We start from the raw sequence: 22,972 nt of genomic DNA, 5'->3' as shown, positions 1-22,972 counted from the left end.
TCTCTTCCATTCATTTAGAAACACTGCTAGAGAAAGTGACAGTTTGCCATAATCTCCATGTACTATATCTTCCATGCATGAGGAGGGGGTGTTGAAATGACCTTATCAACAATCTGTGATACTTGTTGTGACAAGGTTGTTAACTGGAAGATACAGATTATCCTGTAGACAAATTGCTGCTTTGCAAAGTATCCTTCTGTTGAGAACACGGAATCATACACCACATCATTGCACCTCATGCTCCACCAAGTCTGTGTGGAACATCTTGAAAATTCAGAATTTAATTGCTGGGAATTCATGATTTGTTATAAAAGTAAAGAAAAGTCCTAACTTTGTTTACTGGTGGTGAGAAGACAGTAGCTCCTTCCCATAAAATTAAAATGTGTTTGAAATCCCCAATAGGCTGCACAGTCAGGCTCTGTTTTCTGCATTTCTTTGCTGTCTTCCTTCTTGTGTCCTTTCCTATCTAGGAGAGACTCCAGTCCGACAAGAGGCTCTTTAGATGTTGGGATTTGAATCCCCCCATAGGCAGAGGAGGGAAACCAAACTGGGGAATCCCACTTCTGGGATAGGCACTCAGTGCATGACAGGTGGGGAGCTTTAGATAAACAAGTCATTGCCTTGGTGGTTCTGGTACTTCAGGGCCAGGCAGCAGCTGATTGCAGAATCAGTTATGTACTGGCTCTGGGCTCTAGTGTCTACCTGAGTCCCACTCTGGCCACTCATATCTTTCTTGAATTCAGTTGCAAGGGCTGAGTCTTTTATACAGCTTGTCTTGTCTGTTTTCCAGATCACTGAGTTGTCTCTTCCAGATCAGCCAAGTTAAATGCTGGGTTGCTCTGACAGTCCATACGTGAAATCTGAAAGAGTTATCAAACTCTGTCTGAGGGATCTGAGCCCCAAAAAAAGCAGCTTGGAAATCCTTTTCAAAATGTGCTCCTTGTTCCTCCTTAATTACAAGTTCCCTATCTGCAGATCCAGAGTGATGCAAGTTTATGTATCATAAAGCAAAATGGAAATTCGTTGTTTTATGATCGTTTCTAGAGACATCTTGAAAGTCTTAATATGTGGAAAACGTCTTATACTGAAAAATAAAACATACTTGTCATTGGAAACTAAAAATTATACATTCTGAAATTATTTTTATTTCCATCCGGTGAACAATTTCAAAAACCTCTTCCAGTAAGAGATAATAGCAGTTCAGCCTCCCGATGCTGATGTGTTTGGGAATATCTACCTTTCAGTGCAAGAAAGGGAAAACTTGGTAGTAAAGCTCTAACTGGCTGTATTTGTGCATGCAGTCTGCCCAGGGGTGATCTGCTCAAAGACTTAGAGTGTCTTAAAAATCCTAAGGAAAGAAATCCTACTCTAAAAGAATGTCTCTGTTTGATCCCTTTGTCCTGTCAGTTTGATGTAAAGGTATTTTATTCCACCTAATCCCTCTGCTGACACCATCTATCTTGATGTGGAGGCCAGAACTTAGAACATGTGTGATTTGATTTCCCATAGCCTAGTGGAGTATTTATGAATGGAGTTGATTGCATGATTATTAGCTCTCAGCAGGTAATGGCTTCTTGGAAATGTATGCTTTGTTATTAATACTGTTTTGACATTTCAGTGGCTGCACCAAGAAAAGCTTTATTTCCATAGTCATATTCATATTGAAGAAACCCATTCCTCAACTGATTTACAGCTGTTCCAGTGTGCAGCCTGACATCCCTGCAGATACACAGGGGTATCACATCCTTCAGGGCCTTTATCCCATTAAACAAAAATACAGATAGATTTTCCTTCTATTGCTGATGTACTATAGACAGGTTACAGTTTGTCCCTGAAGTGTGCAATTGAGAAATCACATATTAAGCATGATTAGATTAATGTCATTTTGCATTTAAGCTCTTGCAGAATATTAAGTTAACTTGTTCTGTTGCCGTACGCACTCTGTGCACAGGAGTGAGTTGTGAGTATTCCCAAAATGAAGAATGATGTTTCAGGAGTGTAATAAATCAGCGAATGCCTGTTTTGTAGGCCTGCAGCTTCCTGTGATGGATAGCAAAAAGTACTTTAAATGTCAGCCCCAAACTGGCATGGAATGAACGTATTTTCTTATAGTGAGATAATCCTATCACAGGAGAGGACGCTTGAAACTCCAAGAAGCTTAATTGTACTTTTCAGCTGGATGTAGGCAAGGACAGCACTGAATGTCTTTGTTCCAAGCTTCCTTGCTAAACCTCTGCCCCTGTCTGCCACCCCTCTTGTTTGCTCAATTGCCTTTTTTTTTTTTTTTTTTTAGTTTTCAAAAGTTTTAGTTTTAGTTTTCAAAGTTGCCTCCTCTGCATCTTAGAAATTTTTCCTGGTTTCAGAAGAGCTCTGTGATCCAGTTGAAGAATATCATTTGGAATGGGATACAGGTATGTTGTTTACTGAAACTAATTACATAGCCCAGATGATTTACCTTTAACATCCAAGAACAAAAGAAAATGCCCTTGGCTGCTCTTATTTATCTGAGCACAAGTTTCCTTGTAGTAATTTCTCCAAAGATGTTAATCCATGCATTGCTCTATGCACTCTCCTATTCCTATTTGAAGACTGAAAAAAAAAAAAAGTAAATTTGATACAAAATCCAGATGTAGCACATTCTATCTGAGAATATTCTATCACAGTGACTAAGAAGGCATCAAGTGCAACCAGAGAATTGTAAAGGAATATTTCTGTCCAGGCAGATGGAAAACACTAGTGTGTAGATAGGCTGAGTAGTTTCAGAAATACTCTTTAAGAACTAAGCAGTATGCACTGTCTTGTTTTTATAAGTATTGCTAGAGGCTATACTTAATTTTCATAGCATCAGTTTACCATTATCTGATTTGAAGGCCAAAATTTACTGTGTGATTAAGAAACTGTGGAGAAAGCTGAAGCAATCATGAAATTATGTAGGGCATAAACTGAAGGCTTAAATGATTTTACAAGAAGCCCCTTAATTGTTTTTGTTTGTTTGTTTTTACCAGAAGGCTTGTTTTGTTTGCCTTTTTAGGGGGGCAACAGGAGTGGACTGGGTTAGATACAGTAGAAAAATGTGTGGTCAGGGCAGGGCTGACTGTGTAAAGGTGCCTACAGGGATTAAAATTTGTTTTGGAGCTGGGTTCTCCCTAAAGGTGATTCTTCACTGCTTTTAGAGGAGTTGAAATTACATTACTGAATCTGAATACTGAAACTGCATCAGGTTGTCCCAGTGGTCTGAGGCAGTACTATTAGCAGCTGCAGTAGGAATTTGATCCCAAAATGTGATGGGAACAGTCGTAGTGGACTCATCTTGGCTCATGGCAGTCTGCAGATGACTCTGGGCTGGGGAAAACTCTTTTAGGTGAGTTTGCACAACTGAGGAGGCTCACTGAAAGCTGTCACAGTGATCTATCCAAGTACAGAAGTTCCTGCCAGAATTTATTTTTATATACTGGAATGATTTATCAGGTTAGGTAGCATCCTTCACTGTCATTCTCTGTCACTTCTTCAGCAATTTGCATTGGAATCTGCTTTAAGATACGAGAACCAAATTGCTGTGAAGTAAAGCAGAGTTTCAGCTGTACCTTATCAGCTGCTCCAGAGGAAAATGCCCATGGCATGATGGAGTCTGTGCTAAATGTGAGGTAATTCATATTTCCATGAAAACCTCACAGGAGACGTGCAGGCTTAAAATGAAGCTGCAAATGTTTTGGATTTCTCTTGCCTACTGGCAGTAAGCCAGAGCATGCTCTGAAGAATGGGAGGGGTGTCTTTCAGCCTTCCCATCCCTGGGAAGAACTGTGCAAAGGCTTCTCTCTTGCTTGACAAGTGAGTGGTCCAACCATTGGGCTATTACCCCAAGCCTGCACAGCATCCTCCTGCCGTAGGGGATGATGAGCATGGTACTTCAGGAGTTTAGTCCTACCAAGTCTGTGCGAGTGGAGCCCTGCACTGATCACAGTTTGGGTTTGGACACCTCAGCTCGGTCCACATCATGCTTGGGGTGTGTCCATGCTTTATTGGAGTGTCCTGTTATGTTTTGTTCCTAGTAATGTATTTTTATATACCTATGTATTTGTTACATAGAGTTTTTTGACAGACGAGCTATGGAAACTATCAGCATGATCTACACAAATGAGGGTTCTGTCAAAGGTAAGCTGTCCAACACTGCCATCTACTGAGTTACACGCAGTAGTACTGATGCACACAGCAGTGGCCAGCACTTTTGCAGCGCTGTTTTCTCAGCGCACGTCTTTATGCGAGCATGCACAGGGACCCCTACAAAACAAAAGGCAGAGCTCTCCGTGAAACTCGGCAAATACACCGGAGTATTAGAACGGCAGCTCAAAGCTTGGTTCCTAGAGAAATGGAGCTAGTAGCTCATTTTCCCTGGGGACTGGTCTCTGCTCTGGTTTTGCTCCCACGTCTACATTTGATGAAGGTCTCCTGCCACAGGGACAGCTGACATCTGATGATGCCCTTTTCTTTTGCACAAGTGACAGTCGCTTCACAGCAGAGTAAAGCAGATGCGAAATACAGACAATCAGACCTAGGTATTTTAAACTCACTCCACCATCACTGAAATAATTTTGAAAGCAGTAAAGCAGTGGAAAGTCAATCTTTCCCTTTTACTCATAGCAGTTAGACAGAACGTTACTAGTCTGAAGGGGCTGGAAATAGATTTTGCTGAAATTAGCTGAGCTTGTGGTTTGGGGAGACTGTATTCACAAGGGGTTCAAAGGCTAATATAATGTATACACCTGAAAAAGGTAAGAGAAAAAGCTGGATGAAATGCTTCTGCCCAGATAATAAAGGAAATGATGAGAGCTGGAGGTTTTCAAATGGTAAGATAGTTCAAACCTGGTTTCAGATTTGTGTGCTAAGGGTGTAACAATAAAACAGTAACTTTGGATGTATTTGCTGCCATCTAGATTTTTCTTTTCAGAACACTCATCAACCACTGGTGGAAGCTGTTCAGGTCTGTTAATAAAAAAAAAAAAAAAAGCCCTACACCCAGATTTTTTTTTTTTTTTTTTTTTTAATTTACAGGCATTTGGCATTTTGGCACCAGCCAGAAGAGGAGGAAGAGGAAAAAAAAAAAAAGTGAGAGAGAAACAGGAGGGGCTGCTTTGTGATGTCCTAGGTTTAAGGCTTGGTACAGAGTGTTCCACAGGAGGGAACTGTTCCATGTTAAAAAAAAAGGCATGTCTAAAAAAACAACCAACCAACCAACCAACCCCTAAGGATCCCGGCTTCCTTAGCTGCTTTGGCCCTACCTCTTCCACTCATACCCTTTCCCACAGCTAGAAGGAGCTTACTCTGAGAACGAGCACGTTTCAGGTGCAGCCTTTGGAGAAGGGTAGAGCTTGGCCTTGGTAAGCAGCTCAATGCTATGTAGCAGACAAGCCCCACTGCTGGACTGTCACGGAGTGAGAGCTGCGACCTCCCAGATGCACCAAAACATGCTGAACTGGGAGACTTCTGTTCATTTCCCAGCTCCTGTGACTAGGAACTGTTCAGTGTCAATGTGTTTAACTGGTGTAAGAGCAGCAGACTAGACTGTGAGGTATCACTCATCTTGCTAAAGGAGATACTTCCGAAGCTGCTGTAGCACAGGGCTTCTATGCGGTTTCTTAAGTCTGAGGTTTATTGTTCAACTTTCATGAAAAACATTTTTTATGAAAATGTATTTTATTTTAAAAGTTAAGAGTGCTATAAGTATCCCCAATTAACATTTCCATTTTCTCTTGCAGTCACACGAAGTCATCTTGCTTCATCTGTCATTGATCAGAGGCCAGGAAATCTTACTTCAAGGTTGGTGAGAAACTGATTTTTACAGAAAGAGACATGTCTAACTAAAGATCTCTGCCAATCCATTACAGTACAAACAACCTGCAGTTAACCAAGTTAAGAACACCAGAATCATTTTATGCCAGGTAGAGCAGGTGGTGTTAAAATTCCTCTTCAGCTTGTTTGGATCGAGAACGTTTCAGTTCCAGCAGTCGCTCCACCGTTTCAGCAATTGTACGCTCACCATGAACCTTGTTATCTCTGGTACGGATGTTAACTGTTCCGCTGGCCTTCTCCTTCTCACCAACAACTAGAAACAACCAAGATGTAAAGGAATGAACTTAACTTTCAACAATCTATACTGCCTACCAATTCCCTTAAAGCACAGGCATGTTAAACAAGTATTCTAATAAACATACAACACAACACCAAATCCTCATTTGCCCTTCTCCCAGCCCCCCTAACTTAGATCTGTGACAGTTAATAGCTTTATTTAATCTCATATCACTCAATAGGTTTTAGTATATCTTAAATAGCAATTTAGCAAAATGTGAGTAAAGAAATGAATAAACTGCATAAGCCAAGTTTGATAGTAAAAAGACCCAGAAAGTTGAAATGAAAAATAAATGTAGGAGAATTCCATGGGCAAAAGTTAGAAATACAGCTTGACTGTAAATAATCAAGAGCTATTTGTTTGCTTTACAGAAACAAGACAGCAAAGCCCAAAGCTATATATTTAAATTAAACATTGATAGATACCAAGACAGTATCTGTATGTCTCATTACTAATAAAAAATTTATGTAATATACTTGGAGGTAGCTATGAGAAATTGCATTTCTATACTTAGTGGCAGATTGCTCATCTGCAGGTATTTGACAACTTTTTGAAATAGCCTCTGAATATAAGTTAGGTGTGATTTTTTTCTTGGTAGGCTGACCATTTGTGGTCTTCAAGGTAAAACGTGGTTGCATCTTATCTGTATCATATGCTTAAAGTTTTAAATAACAAAAGAACTTTATTCATGATTCTGTAAATTACTGTGAGAGTAGAGTTTCTCTCCAATAGACTCCTTCAACTTTTGTGGTTTGCCCACAGATGTAAGGTCAGTGCTACAGCTCAAGTACATGACTTTGGTGCTGCTTCAAATCATGTGCTTCAGGGGCAGTTTCTCATTGTCCCTACATCACCTTTTCTTCCAAGTCTCCTCAGAGCACCACATGCTCAGAGCACCAAATGCACCACAGCTGAATGAAGTGAACTTAGGGTACTACTTGAAATGAGAGCATAAATTACGTGGGGGGACCAAGAAGGGGAAGGAATAATTCACAACCACAATTAACAATCTGAGTGACAAGTGCCATTAGATTTAATGCATCCACACTGCTGACCAGAAAACAGCAAAGAACTTTTTATAAAGCAGCAGCAATGCCTTGGGCCACACAACAGGGACCTCCTTTCACAAACACCTGTACATGCAAGGGCTGCCCACCATTATACAGGGGAGGCTATCTGGAATGTAGAGTCTGAAGGAGCAAAGTGAGCTAAAACACTACCACCTGCTCAGAGCACCTGTCTGAAAAAGTCAGCCAGGATAAGGTAACAAATTCACTATACATTACCCAGAATGAAGTTATACTGTGCAAGCTGAGCATTTCGGATCTTCTTGTTCAGTGTGCACCCAGGATCTACATCGATATCTGCCATTAATCCAGCATCATGGAATTGCTGTCTGACCTAGGGAAAAAGTATTTAAACTGTCACAATGGGATAAACTGTGATGATGAACTATTTGTGACCTGTAGAGTTAAGCCTGTCAAGCTTATCTGACCTCCACTAAACCAAAGACATTGTCATTGGCTTGAGCCTTGGCAATGAGCCTAGTTCAAAGAACAAAAAGAGGCCTGCTATCATACAAGTACACACACGTTAAATCAGTGAGTAGTGGTGTCAATACCTAATGTTTTGGGCTGAACACTTACTCTGGTTTGATACTGTAAATGGTAGCACTGTGGTGGGGTTTTCAATTAGAAGATATATTTTTTTTTAAGTTTATTAATTTTGCAGACTTACTTATGTATCATGAGCTTGAAAGAAATACAGAAAAAGGTTTGCTGAATGCTAAAGATAAGACCTTTCTATCTTTCTTAATGCTCTGCAGGATGGATATGGCTGCAACTTGAAGATAGTTTTTTCCTCTAGCTGAAAATCTGAGCTTTCCAATAATAAAAACCTCACAAAGATAAGTATTTGATGTTTGGGTACCCAAAATCTATTTTACTGGCTCTTTAAAATCCTTCTAAAACTTCAGCAGTTTACTATCATTGTAATATACACAAGTGATATAATGTAATATGCAAAGACTTATAGTATTTATCTCAGAAAAATACTACTATTTGTGGACTCAAATGAGGGCGTAAAGGCCTTGCAGAGGGATCTGGACAGGTTGGAGAGCTTGGCGATCACCAACCGCATGAAGTTCAATAAGAGCAAGTGCCGGGTCCTGCACCTGGGACGGGGAAACCCTGGCTGCATGTACAGACTGGGCGATGAGACGCTGGAGAGCAGCCTAGAAGAGAGGGATCTGGGGGTCGTGGTAGACAGCAAGTTGAATATGAGCCAGCAGTATGCCCTGGCAGCCAGGAGGGCCAACCGTGTCCTGGGGTGCATCAAGCACGGCATCGCTAGTAGGTCAAGGGAGGTGATTGTCCCACTCTACTCTGCGCTGGTGCGGCCTCACCTCGAGTACTGTGTGCAGTTCTGGGCACCACAGTATAAAAAGGACATGAAACTGTTGGAAAGTGTCCAGAGGAGGGCTACGAAGATGGTGAAAGGCCTTGAGGGGAAGACGTACGAGGAACGGCTGAGGTCACTGGGCCTGTTCAGCCTGGAGAAGAGGAGGCTGAGGGGGGACCTCATCACAGTCTACAACTTCCTCGTAAGGGGGTGTCAAGAGGCAGGAGACCTTTTCTCCATTAACACTAGTGACAGGACCCACGGGAACGGGGTTAAGCTGAGGCAGGGGAAATTTAGGCTGGACGTCAGGAGGGGGTTCTTCACAGAGAGGGTGGTTGCACACTGGAACAGGCTCCCCAGGGGAGTGGTCACTGCACCGAGCCTGTCTGAATTTAAGAAGAGATTGGACTGTGAACTTAGGCACATGGTCTGAACTTTTGGGTAGACCTGTGCGGTGTCAAGAGTTGGACTTGATGATCCTTAAGGGTCCCTTCCAACTCAGGATATTCTATGATTCTATGATTCTATGATTCTACTAGTAATTAATGACTGAGTATCTCAACTAAATACAGCATTTCTGAAACTGGGAAGAAAAAAAAAGCACCCCAAAATCATATACTTCACCTTTTGAGCATATTCATCACACGTTGGTCCTACTGGTACCACCATTACCTGCTGTGGGGACAGCCAGAGTGGCCTTCAATAAAGAAATAAAAGAAGTTATACAGCTTTTAGTATTTTTCAGTACAGAAATTGCTGCTAACAGATGGGACTAAAATCTGCATGAGAGATTCATTAAGCCAGCAGCTTAGATTGGGTTGAGATGTGATGACAGCCCTATGCTCAAGTTACAGCTTACCTTCCAGAAAACTTGAGCATCTAAAAGAACTGCAACGTGGGCAAAAAGTACTTTTTGACCTGAGGATTCAAGCTGTGTTTTACAACAGACAGCAACTCAACAGGGGAGATTTAGGTTAGAAATTAGGAGAAAGTTTTCCACTCAGGAGGATGGTGAGGCACTGGAACAGGTTGCCCAGGGAGGTTGTGGATGCCCCATCCCTGGACGCATTCAAGGCCAGATTGGATATGGCTCTGGGCAGCCTCCTCTAGTGGTTGGCAACCCTGCCCAGAGCAGGAGGGTTGAAACTAGATGACCTCTGAAGTCCTTTTCAACCCAGGCCATTCTATGATTCTGTGATTCTATACCTCAGCACATTAAGGAGATTACCATGACTCTCTGCTGTGCGGTGCAGCTGGAAGAGCAAGGTGAGAGATACACACCTCAGACAGATGAGCTGTATGCTGCACATGCAAGAGTGGTATCACATAGAGGCTACCTTATGTAGAATTATTTAATACCTGAAGAAAGGGATTCAGAAGGAACTGCCTTGTGGTATACTTATAGCATGCCTCTGTAGCAGGGAAATAAAACGAACCCTCTTAACTCTTGTATGCTAATTTATCCTCAATTTGAAAGTGTTTGCTCAAAATCTGCTTTCCAACATTACCATTTGCCTCCATAGTTTTCAGTTAGAATGGCGATCATTCTCTCCACAGATCCCAGGATAGCCCGGTGAATGATAACCGGTCTTGTCTTGTCATTACCATCATGGCTGTGAATAAAGTTAGTTACACATATAAGTGACGGAAAGGTTAAATTATATAGCAGTTATGATCACCAGCCTCTGCGCTTACCTGACAAAGGTGAGGTTAAATCTGACCGGCAGCTGGAAGTCTAGCTGGATTGTAGCACATTGGTGGTAGCGGCCGATGGCATCTTTAATCTGAATGTCAATCTTAGGAAACAAAAAATTGAAACTTTATAAGAGTTTATGATACAAGATTGTCACTCTGAGAGCAAACTCACTGTTTTAGGACAGAAGCTTTCACTAATATACTACAGAGGAACTATGTATGTTTTTTGACAACATACTTTCACTTCAGCCTACGTTTTAAAATGATTTGCAGGTTCTGATGCAAACATTAGAACTAAAAACAAGGTAAGCAAGCAGAGAAACATTACTTCACAGTGGACTATATCGAATACCTCAGTATTTTCTGTGAGTTTGCTTTGTTTTTCATGGGACTTCCATGAGTCTTTTCACTGAGTACATTCAGCAGCATGTCAAGGGAGGGTGGGCAGTTGTGGGTGTTGGCTCAGAACTCAGCAATAAGCTCCAAAAATCCTGGACACAGGATGCACATCCTGTTGTTAAATAGTCCACTTACCAACAAGGATCATAGTGACACTTGGTCTGCATGTGAATATCTACAGTAAAGACTTTTGTATCTATTGCACCTTATACTTTAATCCTGGATACACTAATGATAGAAGTTAGACAAATAGACAGCTAGAAAACTGTTAATTTATAGTATTTGGACCTTACTTATTTAGTGAATTGCCCTCTTCTTCATTGTTTTACCAGTCTGGCTATATGTTGGGGCTGTTTACCTTATTTTAACTTATATACAAAATGAACAGATCACTGTTTTACTCACAGAAGTGATAAGTGTCTTTCAAAAGTCATTTAGCTAAATAATAACTGATCAAAAATTTTGCATTCAGCAGCAGTTTATCATAGTTCAGCTACTCATCAGACAGTTTTTATCAAAATAAGTCACTAACAACCATCTTTAATTCCAGATCATCAACTTAGAGTAGGAAAAGAAATATTCGAAGTTGGTTTAAAGGTTCCCTGGATGTAGAGCTTTACCTAACAACGCAACTTTAACCAGTTTCCATTAAAATCATCGCAAAAAGCTATGTTTGCTCACTTTACTTTAGCTAGTGTATTAGGAGCAAGTGTAAGGCTAACAAAGTGTTCTTGTGGATATTTGCCTCCTTTCAAATGACCTGAGGAAGTTACTAAATCTTGTTTGCATTTCAAGTTACAATAAGCTGTTAAAACGCATTCCACCTACAATCTATAAAGTGAAATTGATTCAGTTAGCATACAGAGAAAAAAAATCAGAACTGGTTTACTAGACTGATTAAAAAGCTAGACAAAATTTATGTCTATTAGGGAAACACTGACAAGCTCTTTGTAAGGCTCTGTGTCCTTATGCTCAAAGATATCAAAATTTCTGGAAAGTTCTACTTAATCTGTGCAAAAAGGAAGCAAATCAAAGAATTTCCTGAAGAGGAAGCTCTTAAAAAGATGCAAAACCAGTGCAAGGGTCTTTATTAATAACAAAACCCACCAGCAAAACTCAGTGCAGCTACAGCTACAAAACCATGCCAACAAATGTAAGATTTATTTTTTTTTCCAGAAATGTTTAATAAACAATGTTAAGATTATTTACAAAAAAAAAAAAAAAAAAAAAAAAAAAAGATAATATGAAGACAGGGTTAGGATTTCCTTTTTGTTTGCTTTCTACAAGATTATTGCATTAGGATTCACTGATCACCAAAAGGATTGCTTGTAATGCAGCAATTGCTTTGGTAATGCTGATCCAACAACACTGCCACCTCCTGTTCATATCTCCCACTAAGCTACTCAGTTCTGCTTAAACTGCAAATGGCTTGTAAGTGTAAACAGGGTTTGATTAATTAAACAAGTATTAAAGCTATGTAGAAAAAAAATAAAAATCACAGAATACTTTCCCTCTGTCAAGGAAGTCGGAATTTATGTAGCCGGGAAAACGGGAAATTCCAGCCAAACACCACCATAAAATATTAGATAACTATATAAAACAAAACAAACACAACAACAACAAAACTTCCCTTCCTACTCAACAAGTCCAAGTGCAAGGTGCTGCACTTGGGTCAGGACAATCAGTGATAGGAGCACAGACTGGGAGAAGAACCCAGTGAGAGCAGCCCTGCAGAGAAGGATCTGAGGGTTCTGGTGGACAAAAAGCTCGACACGAGCCAGCAGTGTGTGCCTGCAGCCCAGCAGGCCAACTGCGTCCTGGGCTGCAGCAACAGAGGGGTGGGCAGCAGGTGGAGGGAGGGGATTGTGCCCCTCTGCTCTGCCCTGGTGAGGCCCCACCTGGAGTGCTGCGTCCTGGCCTGGGGCCCCGAGCACAAGAAGGATGTGGGGCTGTTAGAGCGGGTTCAGAGGAGGGCCACAAAGATGCTCAGAGGACTGGGGCACCTCTCCTGTGAAGTCTGGCTGAGAGAGCTGGGGGTGCTCAGCCTGGAGAAGAGAAGGCTCCAGGGAGACCTCAGTGAGACGTTTCAGTACTTAACGGGATCTTATAAGAAGGATGAAGAGGGATTCTTTACTCAGATAGATAATGATAGGACAAGGGGGAATGGCTTTAAACTAAAAGAGGGTAGGTGTACATAAGATGGGAGGAGGAAATTCTTCACTCTGAGGGTGGTGAGGCCCTGGCACAGGCTGCCCAGAGAAGCTGTGAATGCTCCATCCCTGGAGGTGTTCAAGGCCAGGCTGGATGGGGCTTTGGACAACCTGGTCTGGTGGGTGGCATCACTGCCCATGGCAGGGGGGTTGGAACTAGATTTAAGGCCCCTTCCAACCTGAGCCATCCTATGATTCTATGATACTCCAAGTCTTGTACTTTTACAAGCCAACTATCTCAGCTTGTACCAATTTCTCACTTCAAGAATCAGTTTTGTTCTGTATCCTCCAGCCAAAACTAAATAGCATCAATGCTTTAAAAAGACATACTGACACTGAAAAAATTAGCTACAGCGTTACATTGGAAGGGAACGTACAGAATGAGTAGAAAATAAAAGCTGTCTTTACCAAGAAGATCATGAATAAAACCCAAGAGCATCACCATAGTATTTTTTTCTCCTTTCTCATAATAAGATATAAAAAACATTCTTTATGTGTTAGCAGCACTGTGTCCATCTGTATTTGTATAATTAACTGAAAGCAGAATTCCTTTTTCTTGGTCAGGTATTTATATATGTTGCTTGGCAAACATTCTGTACAAATAGACACCTAACACTCATCTTTCTGGGTATATCTGTAGTTAGCATGATTTTATGAAGACAAAGACTTCCATTTTTTCCTGCTCCTCTGCCGTACTGAGATGAACAGTATTTACATGCTACCCCCACCACTAAGATTGCAGTGGCATGAATGGAAAGCAAGGAATTGTATAAGCTTTTGTCTACCTCATCCAAAAAGAATTAAAAGCCTAACCCAGCCAGAAGTCCAGTGCAACATACTAACCTTAGGTCCATAGAAAGCTCCATCGCCAGGGTTCAACTCCCACTTCTCACCGAAGTCATTCAGGCTGTTTTCCAGTTGCTAGAAATAAAGGACATATACACTCATTTGCTTCCATGTTACAGCATCAGGTCAGCCTGCCGCTACAGGCATCTAACACTACCAGACTTACAGTTATTTCCCCATAACTATTGCAACATATTCCAATCCACCTCATTACTTTTCTGAAAAAGGTGAATTTTGGAAGCGTCCAAGCTAAAATAAATAAATTTAAATAATTTACTCCAAATTTAAACAAAGCTGATGTATATATTTTGGAAGAGGCCAAACAAGCAGCGCTAGCTAAGATTCAAGAACTTTTTATGATAGATTCAAAGTTTGTAAATCTTGAGAATCCATCCCACATACATCTAGTGTCTCTTCTTGCCCTGTCTTCTGCCAACCACTGAATCTGCAAGGGCTAACACTTTAATCGTGAAAACAGCCTGTTTTTTGGAAGACTGTTCAGTCTTATTATATATACAGGGGCTGTCAGACTTGGTTCTCTTCATCCTCCCTCCCCCCACTTCAATTTTTCAATCAATTAAAAAAAAAGGAGACATAATTTGTCTGTGACACAGAGATCACTTTTGTATGGAAAATAATGACATGTATGGTGTGCATACGAAAGCTACTGCTAGTACCCAGATGGAATTGAAGTGTTATTAAGTTACATTTCTCAGGTAACAGGCTGCAACTGTTACCTCCCAGAAGGCAGTGTGTTCTTACAGGACTTCCAACTGCAACCTTGCTTTCATATAGAAAATTAATAAAAATTATTTACCTTTTCAGCTTCATTCCACACTTTGATATCTCCCAGGTACTTTTCAGGACGAGTGGAGAGATTCAGTTTAAAGGAAAATCCGAAGACATCATACACGGAACGCAAGAACTGCAGACAGCTCTTTATCTCCTCTTCAATCTTTATAAGAACGGAAATTAAGTCTCAACCATGGAAAATTCAGCTATGCTAATACCCGATTTCATTTAACAGCAACCCATACCTGTTCCATAGCACAGAATATGTGAGCATCATCCTGCTGGAACCGACGTACTCGAGTGAGTCCTGTGAGAGCTCCTGACAGTTCGTTGCGATGCAGAACGCCAAAATCTGCCAACCGTAATGGCAGCTCACGCCATGATCTTGGACGATGATCAAACATAAGGCTGAAGGAGAAAGTTTATAACTTGAATAATAGGCATTACTAAATGCCCATGATGTCAATGATGTAACCTGAATACAGTCATTTACCACCGTTTTTCTCAGTGGGGAAAAAAAAAACACACAAACACAAAAAACAGGTATTCTTTTATAGCTGATACGCTTCCCCCACTTCACACAGAGAAGGCAACACCTCCTGAGCCGAGCATTAAAACCTGAATGACTAAATTGCAACAAAACTGACCGTGCCCTGGTAGCTGGTTTAGCTATCCAGAGTTCTTAGCACCAAAGTGAGCTTCAGTTCTAAAACACAACCATTGTAATAACAGAAAAACGACATTTCTCAGGGTCTCAATAGAGAGAGCTTATAGGCACCAAGACTCATAACTACAACACACAATTTATCAAAGATTATGTGTATTTACCAGTGTCCTGGACAGTTCATAGGCTTCAGAGCAAAGATTTCTTTCTCTACTTCAAAGGAAAACATGTTGTCACTGTAATGCTGCCAGTGCCCTGAAGTCATCCATAGTTTGCTGTTGAAAATATTTGGAGTGACAACCTCCTGGAATCCACGTTTTCGATACTCACTCTAAAACAGAGCCAGTACATAAAATAATTAATATGCAAACAAAAGTAATGGTACTCAGCCTTTGATCTGGAGCCACAAAAACATGGAAGTGCTGCCTTATTGAAGTCCGTGACTCAATAAAATAAATAAATAAAAACAAGCTGAAGATTGCAGGATACCTCCCTTCCACCAGCAACACCCTTCCCCCAAACAACTCTGAGCAAGAAGAACAAGTTCCCTCCCAGCAAGCGAAGCAGCAGTCTCTCATTAATCAATGACACTTGGTAGTACATCTCAGCCCAAACATAAAATAACAATACACAGATTTTTATATATTGCAACACGTAGATCAGGATTTTTTTTTTCATTTTTATAACAAATAACTCTACAAGGTCAAGTTAAATACATTCATCAAATCAAACCAACATGGATTTGTGGAACATCTGTACTGAGTTTAGCTGTACTTTTAGTTGTCAAAGAATCCATACTCCAGATCATCATTATCACTGCTTTAACTGCATGTTAATAAAGTTCTAATAAAAACATAATTCGGCAGAGATTATTAAAAAACCATCTCTAAAAAAACAGGTTTCTTTAGTACCATGGGTTACAGAACTAGGATTGAACAGCCATTCAATTCAACTCAATTTATACTGTTAGTCTGTTGTATACTGTTACACATTTTTCTAAAGCAATTTCTTCTATAAGATTTCCAAAAGACATTACTTACCCGGATGAACTCAATTAATGTGTTATAAATGTAAGCTCCTTTTGGCAGGAAAAAACAACTACCAGGGCTGAGTTCATGAAAGAAAAACAATTCTTGGTCCTGCAAGAAAAATAATATTTGAAAAAAAAAAGTAATTGTATAGCCATTTTTTCCCTGAATATTCACAAATTAATTGCTACTGACTGGGCAGCACCAAAGTTAAAAAACACAAATAAAAAATCCCCATATTGGGAACAAGCTGTAGCAACCCAGGTAGGAATGAGCATTGCCTACAGACTGAAGTGGTGTGTTTTGCATGCCAAAGCATTCAGGTAATGTACTGGTTAATCTGTGGACAAAAGATATTATGTTTAAAGAAAGAAAGCTCTAAAGATGAGTTGCTTACTTTAGGGCTTTTGATGCTCTTCGAGGGAAAAGCACCTGGCTTTGAAACTTGACTGAAAATACTGACATGTCACATCTTGGCTGTGGCAGCCAAGTGTGGTCTTTGAGATGCTTCTAGTTATGAGGTCATGTATACAGTGTGTTTGTGAAATACATTGCCAGACAGACTGTCTCACCCGCCCAATTTTTCTGTGATCTCTGCTTTTAGCCTCTTCCTGGAACTTCTCCCACTCCTTCAGCATTTTTGCATCTGGGAATGAAATTCCATAGATGCGCTGGAGTGATTCCATATCAGCCTTGCCTTCCCAATAGGTAGAGGAGTTCTGCATGCAGAAAAGTAAATTAAATGTTGAATAAAAGGAGTAGCCTGATATTTTACTACTACCACCTGCTGTGAAAAGACATGCAATCATTAACAAATCGCTATACATAACGTAGGGTAACTATGGCACAAGGAGAGTTTTAATCATAAATACATAGCACTGATGAGAAAAATGCACTAAGAGACAAATAGAATATATATTAAGATTTTTTTTGAGCTCTATTTAGTCTTTTTTTTTTTTTTTATAGCCCACTGCCTCTTTCTGTAGCCATCTACTCCAACTAAACTTGGCTATAACCATCAGCTGAGCAAAAACTAAAAACTCTAGCTGATACAGTTTAACCAAGAATTAAGCCAGACTCATTTTCTGATCTGTGCTGGAAGTGCAAGCCCTGGCCACCTAGCTGGCCTTCGCACCACCTGAACATCATTCTTGTAGCACACAACCCTTCACCAATTGGTTAAATTGAGTTTGTGGCCAGGCTATCCACATTGCATTACATTCTTGGATAATGTGCTGTCATATTGCCCAAAAACAGCAACATGCTTTCAAATAAACACATTTTTCTAAGGTAGTTTCAGCCCTTACCTTATGAATTTTTATGGTCTTTATCTTGCCAGTATGTCTGACATGAGGCCCTCTGCATAAATCTATCAAGGGGCCACACCTAAGAACAGGAAAATATTCGTTTAGTATACTTCCTCCTGCCAAGTTTTATCCAGTAATATTATTATGTGTGTATAATCACCTGTATACTGTTGTAGTTGGAGTATTGACCTTCTCATTCAGGATGCGACACTTAAATTTGTTATACTGAGAAGAAAAAACACAACACATATTTGTTAACTCCTTGTTAAGCAGTAGAGCTGACAAGCAGTTTACACTATTTGCAAACCTGATGCTACACTACATCGAAAGAGGGTTATGCAAGACAGCTGTACAGTATACTACTACATTGCTACATAGCTCAAAAAGAGTAGCAAGCTGCCCAGTGAGCAGCTTGTTCAGTCTCCATACTTAAAAGTTTTAAACCTCCAAGTCTATTTGGAACCCAAATGGACAAAGCCCCATGAAACCTGGTCGACACTGCCTTGCGCATGAGATTGGACTGAAGACCTGCTGAGGCCTTTTCCAACCTGAATAACACTATGAGTCTCCTGATGTTTCAGTAGTGAAAACTGAGTATCTCTGAATGCCAGAGAATTATTTACAGCTAGGTACACAAGAGAAAGATCAGCTTTTATTGTTGCTTGGAGCTTCCCAGAAGTCTTTATGCTAAAAAAAAATGTATGAAGCTTACTGAGAGCATCACAAATGCAGTTGTAGCATCACCATGGCATTTTACTACAACCAATATAAAAACAGGCACATAACAGCACATGATCTGTATATAACTGCAAATTTACATCCATGTGAAATAAATTAGGAATGTGGATTCAAAGGTATCACTAAGGTCACCCAGCGGAAGACCTACAATTCTTACAGTTGCAGAAAAAAATAATGCGCATTCCTGAAAACTTAACTGATGCCTTTGCTCATTTTTTTAAAGTTAAATATCACATGAGTCTGTAGAAACACATCTCTAGAAATTAATTTGACAGACCTTCTACCACTAATAGAACACTTGGCTAACTGCGTGATGATTGTAACATTATAAACAGCCTACCTTGAACATTTCAAGTAGTGTTTCCTTCTTAACTTCCAGTCTTTCAAAGGCTTGCTTTTCCTTCATGATCTTTTTGCATAATGTTTCCAAAGCAGAGAAATCATTACTTGATACACCCCTAAAATAAACACACGCAAAAGAACGAATCATTCTCACTTTCACTTGCAATTTCTGTTCTGGTTGCAACGTATTGGCTTATGGCTGGGACACACTGCAATGAACAAACCCATCTTCAGCAGTGCAGATGACTTTGTTCTGGGAACAAGCAAATAACAGAGAGGTGTGTGACTGTGACTGCCATCTCCCTACTTCTGAAAAAGGAAAAAAAATATAAAACCTACCCTTCCTCAAGGAACATGTCGTAATAAAATCCATTTTCTATTGGTGGACCATAGCACAAACATCCACCGTAGATTCGCTCCATAGCTTCACCCATTATGTGAGCACTTGAGTGCCAGTACACCTGGAAGTGAAAAAAGGGGTCAAGTATGAATACGCACAATGCATTTCTGAGCAGTTTAATTTAAAACTTTTTTGAACACCTGCTTTTAAGGGTACTTGATGCAGATCCCATATTAGAACAGTCATTAGAAAAGCCCCAAAACACTCCCATCCTAAACATCAACACTTCCAAAAAGTAACACTGGAAAATTGTTTTCTGCCTTGTAGCAAGTAATTCTTAGTTTCAGCCATTGTTGAAATCATTCAGTTTTGCCCAGAAGTCAGGAAACTAATCCAACAACTTTTCTTCTTTTCTGTTAACTTCAATTGATCAGCTCTGCTGATATACAGCATAAAGCTGACAAGGTGTACTTTCAACACAAGGCTAAGGTTCTGCAAAGACTTTATGCATGGCAAGTCCTGCATGGATATAGAACAGCTCATAAAGTTAAAAGCTGTGCTACATCTTGTAGTGCACCTTATGTTCTAAGAAAGTAAAACAAAATCTCTAAGACTTCAGTCTGCTTTTATCTGCACGGATCAGAAAACATAGGTATCACAAAAGCCATCATTTAGTCAGGATGAAAACCCTAAGTTTGAATGCAAGATATCTGTTACGAGTTTGAAGCTTCTAGTACCAAATAACTTTTTCTAAAGACAGAGCTGAAAAATTTGGCTAGATAATGGATATCTACATTTAGCTGAATGAAGAGCCAAAATAAAGTACGTACTTCTGTATGTAAAAAGATTAAGAGCAGCTTACTCATCTCTTTTATGTCTATAGACAGTACTTCTGTACTCAGCATTGCTTTTGCAGTCCAGCTAAAGAGGTCAGCTCAAAGGACCTACTTTATGTTAACACGAAGGTTGAAAACATAACAGACTTGGCATAAACTATAGCAACTGCGAGCAGAATTGTCAACTAATACAAAGCAGAATGTACAATATTTGCAGTATCACATTTTCTTCTTAATGAAGAAAATGCATACGTACATACACAGCAAACCTTTTCTCTCCTTCTCCTCCACCTCTTTTGAGCACAGTAAAGATGCTAGTAACTACTGGAGGTTGGGTTTAATGAAAATCTAAAGGCAAACAAATTTTAATTAGATGATACTCACTGCTTGTGCCTCTTCATCTTCAAACTTGAGCAGCTCCAGGGTACAGTCCTCCTCCAGAGGACGGTCTAGATCCCAAACCACCTTGTTCACTTTAGCAATAACAGTGTTGTCAGCTAAGCCCTGGCTAGAGAATAAATACATGGTATGTAATTATTTCAAATCAGCAGGTAGAAATATGCCAGGTTTGCCTTCCATGTTGAATAAGATTTTCATGAGTGCTCAGAGTGGGTACAATGCCGTAAATAAATTCCAAATGGAAGAGCAGTTTAGCCAGTCCTAAACATTTATGAAAATCCTACTCGCATCTCTTGAGAGACGTAGGAGGAAATCTGCATTGTATACTAGACGTTCATGCATTCATCAACATATTTGAATTAGAGGCAAAGTACTAACCTGACTTCAAAATCCTACTGCAATAAAAACAGAGCTTCGCCTTTAAAAATTATTAGATACCATTTCTAACGTAGTGACTTTATAGTTTTATCTCAAGCAGGCAAAAAAAAAAAGTATTCCTTGAGCCCAAATCACAAAAGCAAAGAAAGTTTCAATAACATGACACCTAAGCATGAAAAAATAATCAAAAGAAAAGGTATTTCACTTCTAGGAATGACCCAGCTTTGATAATTTTGACTGTTAGGGTGTTCAGTAAGCATTGTTCAAATCCCCCCCAAGGCACATTTGAGTCCTCCAGAGCTGCGCAATGTTCTTTTTGACAGCTATCTCCCATGCAAGTAAAACTGCAGTTAAGCAAAAGACTCTCATAATGTTACTGCACCCTAAAAATCAAGTGAAACATCACCCAAATCATCTTCCTTCCCCAGGCCCCTGTAAACTAATTTTGCATATGCCAACATTAATGATCATAGGCATGACTTGCAGATGTAGATCCGTCTAAAAATTAGTAAGTGTATCACAGAATAGAATCATACCTAATTCCACAAGCAATTTGGTAAGGAGTTGTCTTCCAGGACTCAGCATCAACCTGCTTGCCATCAGGTAATGTAACTTTAATGGGTTTACTGTCATTAGCAGCTCTTTCTGCCAGGAGTGCATCATGTTCAGCTTTAAGTTTATTGTACATCTCTAAACGCTCATTGATAAATGCAGGCCAGGGATTTAGCTACATATCAAGAATAAAGAGAAAGAAAGATGCAATAGGTTATTAGAATACTCTACTATCACGTTATGTCAAGAAAATATACAGAATGCATGTAAGCTCTGCATTTAGATGCAGAGCTTAGTGATATGGTTTAGTGGAAGACTTGTTAGTGCTAGGTCAGAGATTGGACTCGATGATCCTGGAGGTCTCTTCCAACCTAGATGATTCTGTGACTTTTCACAAGGGAGCTATGTGACTGTATTTATAGTTATATGTATGCTGTATCTAACAAGCAATCATTATCAGTATCTAATAACTATATATGACTTCAGCTTAGTAATTAGTACTTTGAAATGCACCATGGTACACCTGTTTAATTAACTATAGATATGTTAACAAGCTACTACATAGTTTATTAAACCAGTGTTTAAATTGATTTATTAAACACTGGTTTAATGAACTACACAAGGACAAAAATAAATCTGAAAAGATTGTGGAAGAGTAAAAAAGTAGATTTTTATTATTAGGTGAGAAAACTTAGGGAACACCCCTAGTCTGAACCACCTGGAGAGGAAGTGCCACTGGTCTACGTGTCACATAAAGATGTCAGGCTGGCAGCTTGTGCACAGCCCAGGTCATACAGCTACAAGGCCAGCTCAGCTTAGTACTGGCTAGCAGCTGGCCCTCTCTGTGCACAGTCAGAGAGATGCATTTACTCATACCAAACCAAAACACTGAAGAAAGAACATCTTTTGTAGGCTTTAATTGCTGCTGAGATCTGCTGCCCACCTCCTGGTGCAACCGAGGGGCACAGTGAAAGGCAGCAGGAAGCAGCAACTGCGGAAATCTCAGCTGCTCCCCTATTACGCTGATAGAACTTGCTGTCAAAGGCAACAAAGCAACTTCAAGGCAAACTTTGCTTTAGTAAGAAATAGTGGGGAAATGCCTCACTGAAAGGATGGATAAAGTAAGTGATGGGGATTCACTGCAGCACGGCCAGCAGCACACAAAACCACGGGACTGCCCCACACGACCCCAGGGCTGCTCACCTCCGCGCGCCCTTCATCGCCGGCCCCTTCCTTCGCTTTCTTCTTCCCGCAGTCTGCCTTGTTTTCACCCCCAGCATTTACCTAGGGAGGGCAAACACCATTTCCTCACATGCCAGCAGCCGCTGCGAGCCGCCCCAACCCCACGCACCATGGGGTGCACCCACCCCACCGACCCCTTTTATTAAGCACCGTGCCAACCCCACCGCCTCTCCCCGGAGCTGGGGAGACACCCCCGGGGCCACTTGATGGAAAAACTTTTTGGGGACAGCCCCGGTTCCCCACCAGCACCCGTCCTCCCTCCGCAGCAGCCGCCCCTCCCCAGCCTGCCGCGGGGACTCCCCGCCTCAGCGCAGCCCCCGGGAGCGGTGAGGGGGAGCCGGGGGAAGCCTGGACAAGCGGACCCCGGTGCCCCCCTTGCCCCCAGCACGCTGCGGGGCCCACCTGGCCATCAGCCCCTGCCATGGCTGCCCGCCGAGCCAAACCGGCACCGAGAGAGAGAGAGAGAGAGAGAGAGAGGGAGGGAGGAGCAGGGAAGGGAAGGGAAGGACCCCGCGCAGGCGCTTCCCGGCAGCCGAAGCTGATGCAACCGGAGGCGGCTCCACAGGGCCGAGCCAATGGGTCCGGTGGGCAGCACCGGGCAGGGCTGAGCACGGCTGAACGGAGCCGAGCCGGGAAGAAGAGGGACGGGGATGCTGGGGTGTGAGGGCGGCGGGAGGGGG

The 22,972-nt window shown here is 41.1% G+C and overlaps 1 protein-coding gene across 1 annotated transcript; it reads right to left on the bottom strand.

Moving 5' to 3' along the window:
* Positions 1-5,622: 5,622 nt before the first annotated feature.
* TARS1 (threonyl-tRNA synthetase 1) lies at positions 5,623-22,751 on the bottom strand. Its single transcript, XM_032206257.1, has 19 exons — positions 22,695-22,751; positions 22,254-22,334; positions 21,035-21,225; positions 20,106-20,229; positions 18,885-19,006; positions 18,544-18,661; positions 17,626-17,690; positions 17,466-17,544; positions 16,731-16,877; positions 16,171-16,269; positions 15,295-15,461; positions 14,712-14,874; positions 14,492-14,629; positions 13,672-13,749; positions 10,220-10,320; positions 10,033-10,137; positions 9,149-9,221; positions 7,411-7,525; positions 5,623-6,100 (listed from the first exon to the last, which is right to left on the bottom strand). Exons 1-19 carry the CDS (start codon positions 22,713-22,715, stop codon positions 5,952-5,954), a joined length of 2,136 nt encoding a protein of 711 aa, XP_032062148.1. The 5' UTR covers positions 22,716-22,751; the 3' UTR covers positions 5,623-5,951.
* Positions 22,752-22,972: the final 221 nt, after the last annotated feature.

This window comes from Aythya fuligula, chromosome Z (genome assembly GCF_009819795.1).
Source record: "Aythya fuligula isolate bAytFul2 chromosome Z, bAytFul2.pri, whole genome shotgun sequence".
Lineage (NCBI taxonomy): Eukaryota > Metazoa > Chordata > Aves > Anseriformes > Anatidae > Aythya > Aythya fuligula.
Note: the sequence above shows the minus strand (reverse complement) of the source record. Positions and strands in the feature narration are given on the sequence as shown.

Bases quoted from the DNA above. Each gene is read 5' to 3' on its own strand.
- TARS1 (XM_032206257.1), bottom strand. From the start codon at position 22,715: ATGGCAGGGGCTGATGGCCAG. The intron at 20,230-21,034 runs GTATGATTCTAT...TTTATTCTCTAG, and splicing joins CAAATTGCTTGTGGAATTAG to CCAGGGCTTAGCTGACAACA. The intron at 17,691-18,543 runs GTAGGCTGTTTA...TTTTCTTCTCAG, and splicing joins CACTACTTGAAATGTTCAAG to TATAACAAATTTAAGTGTCG.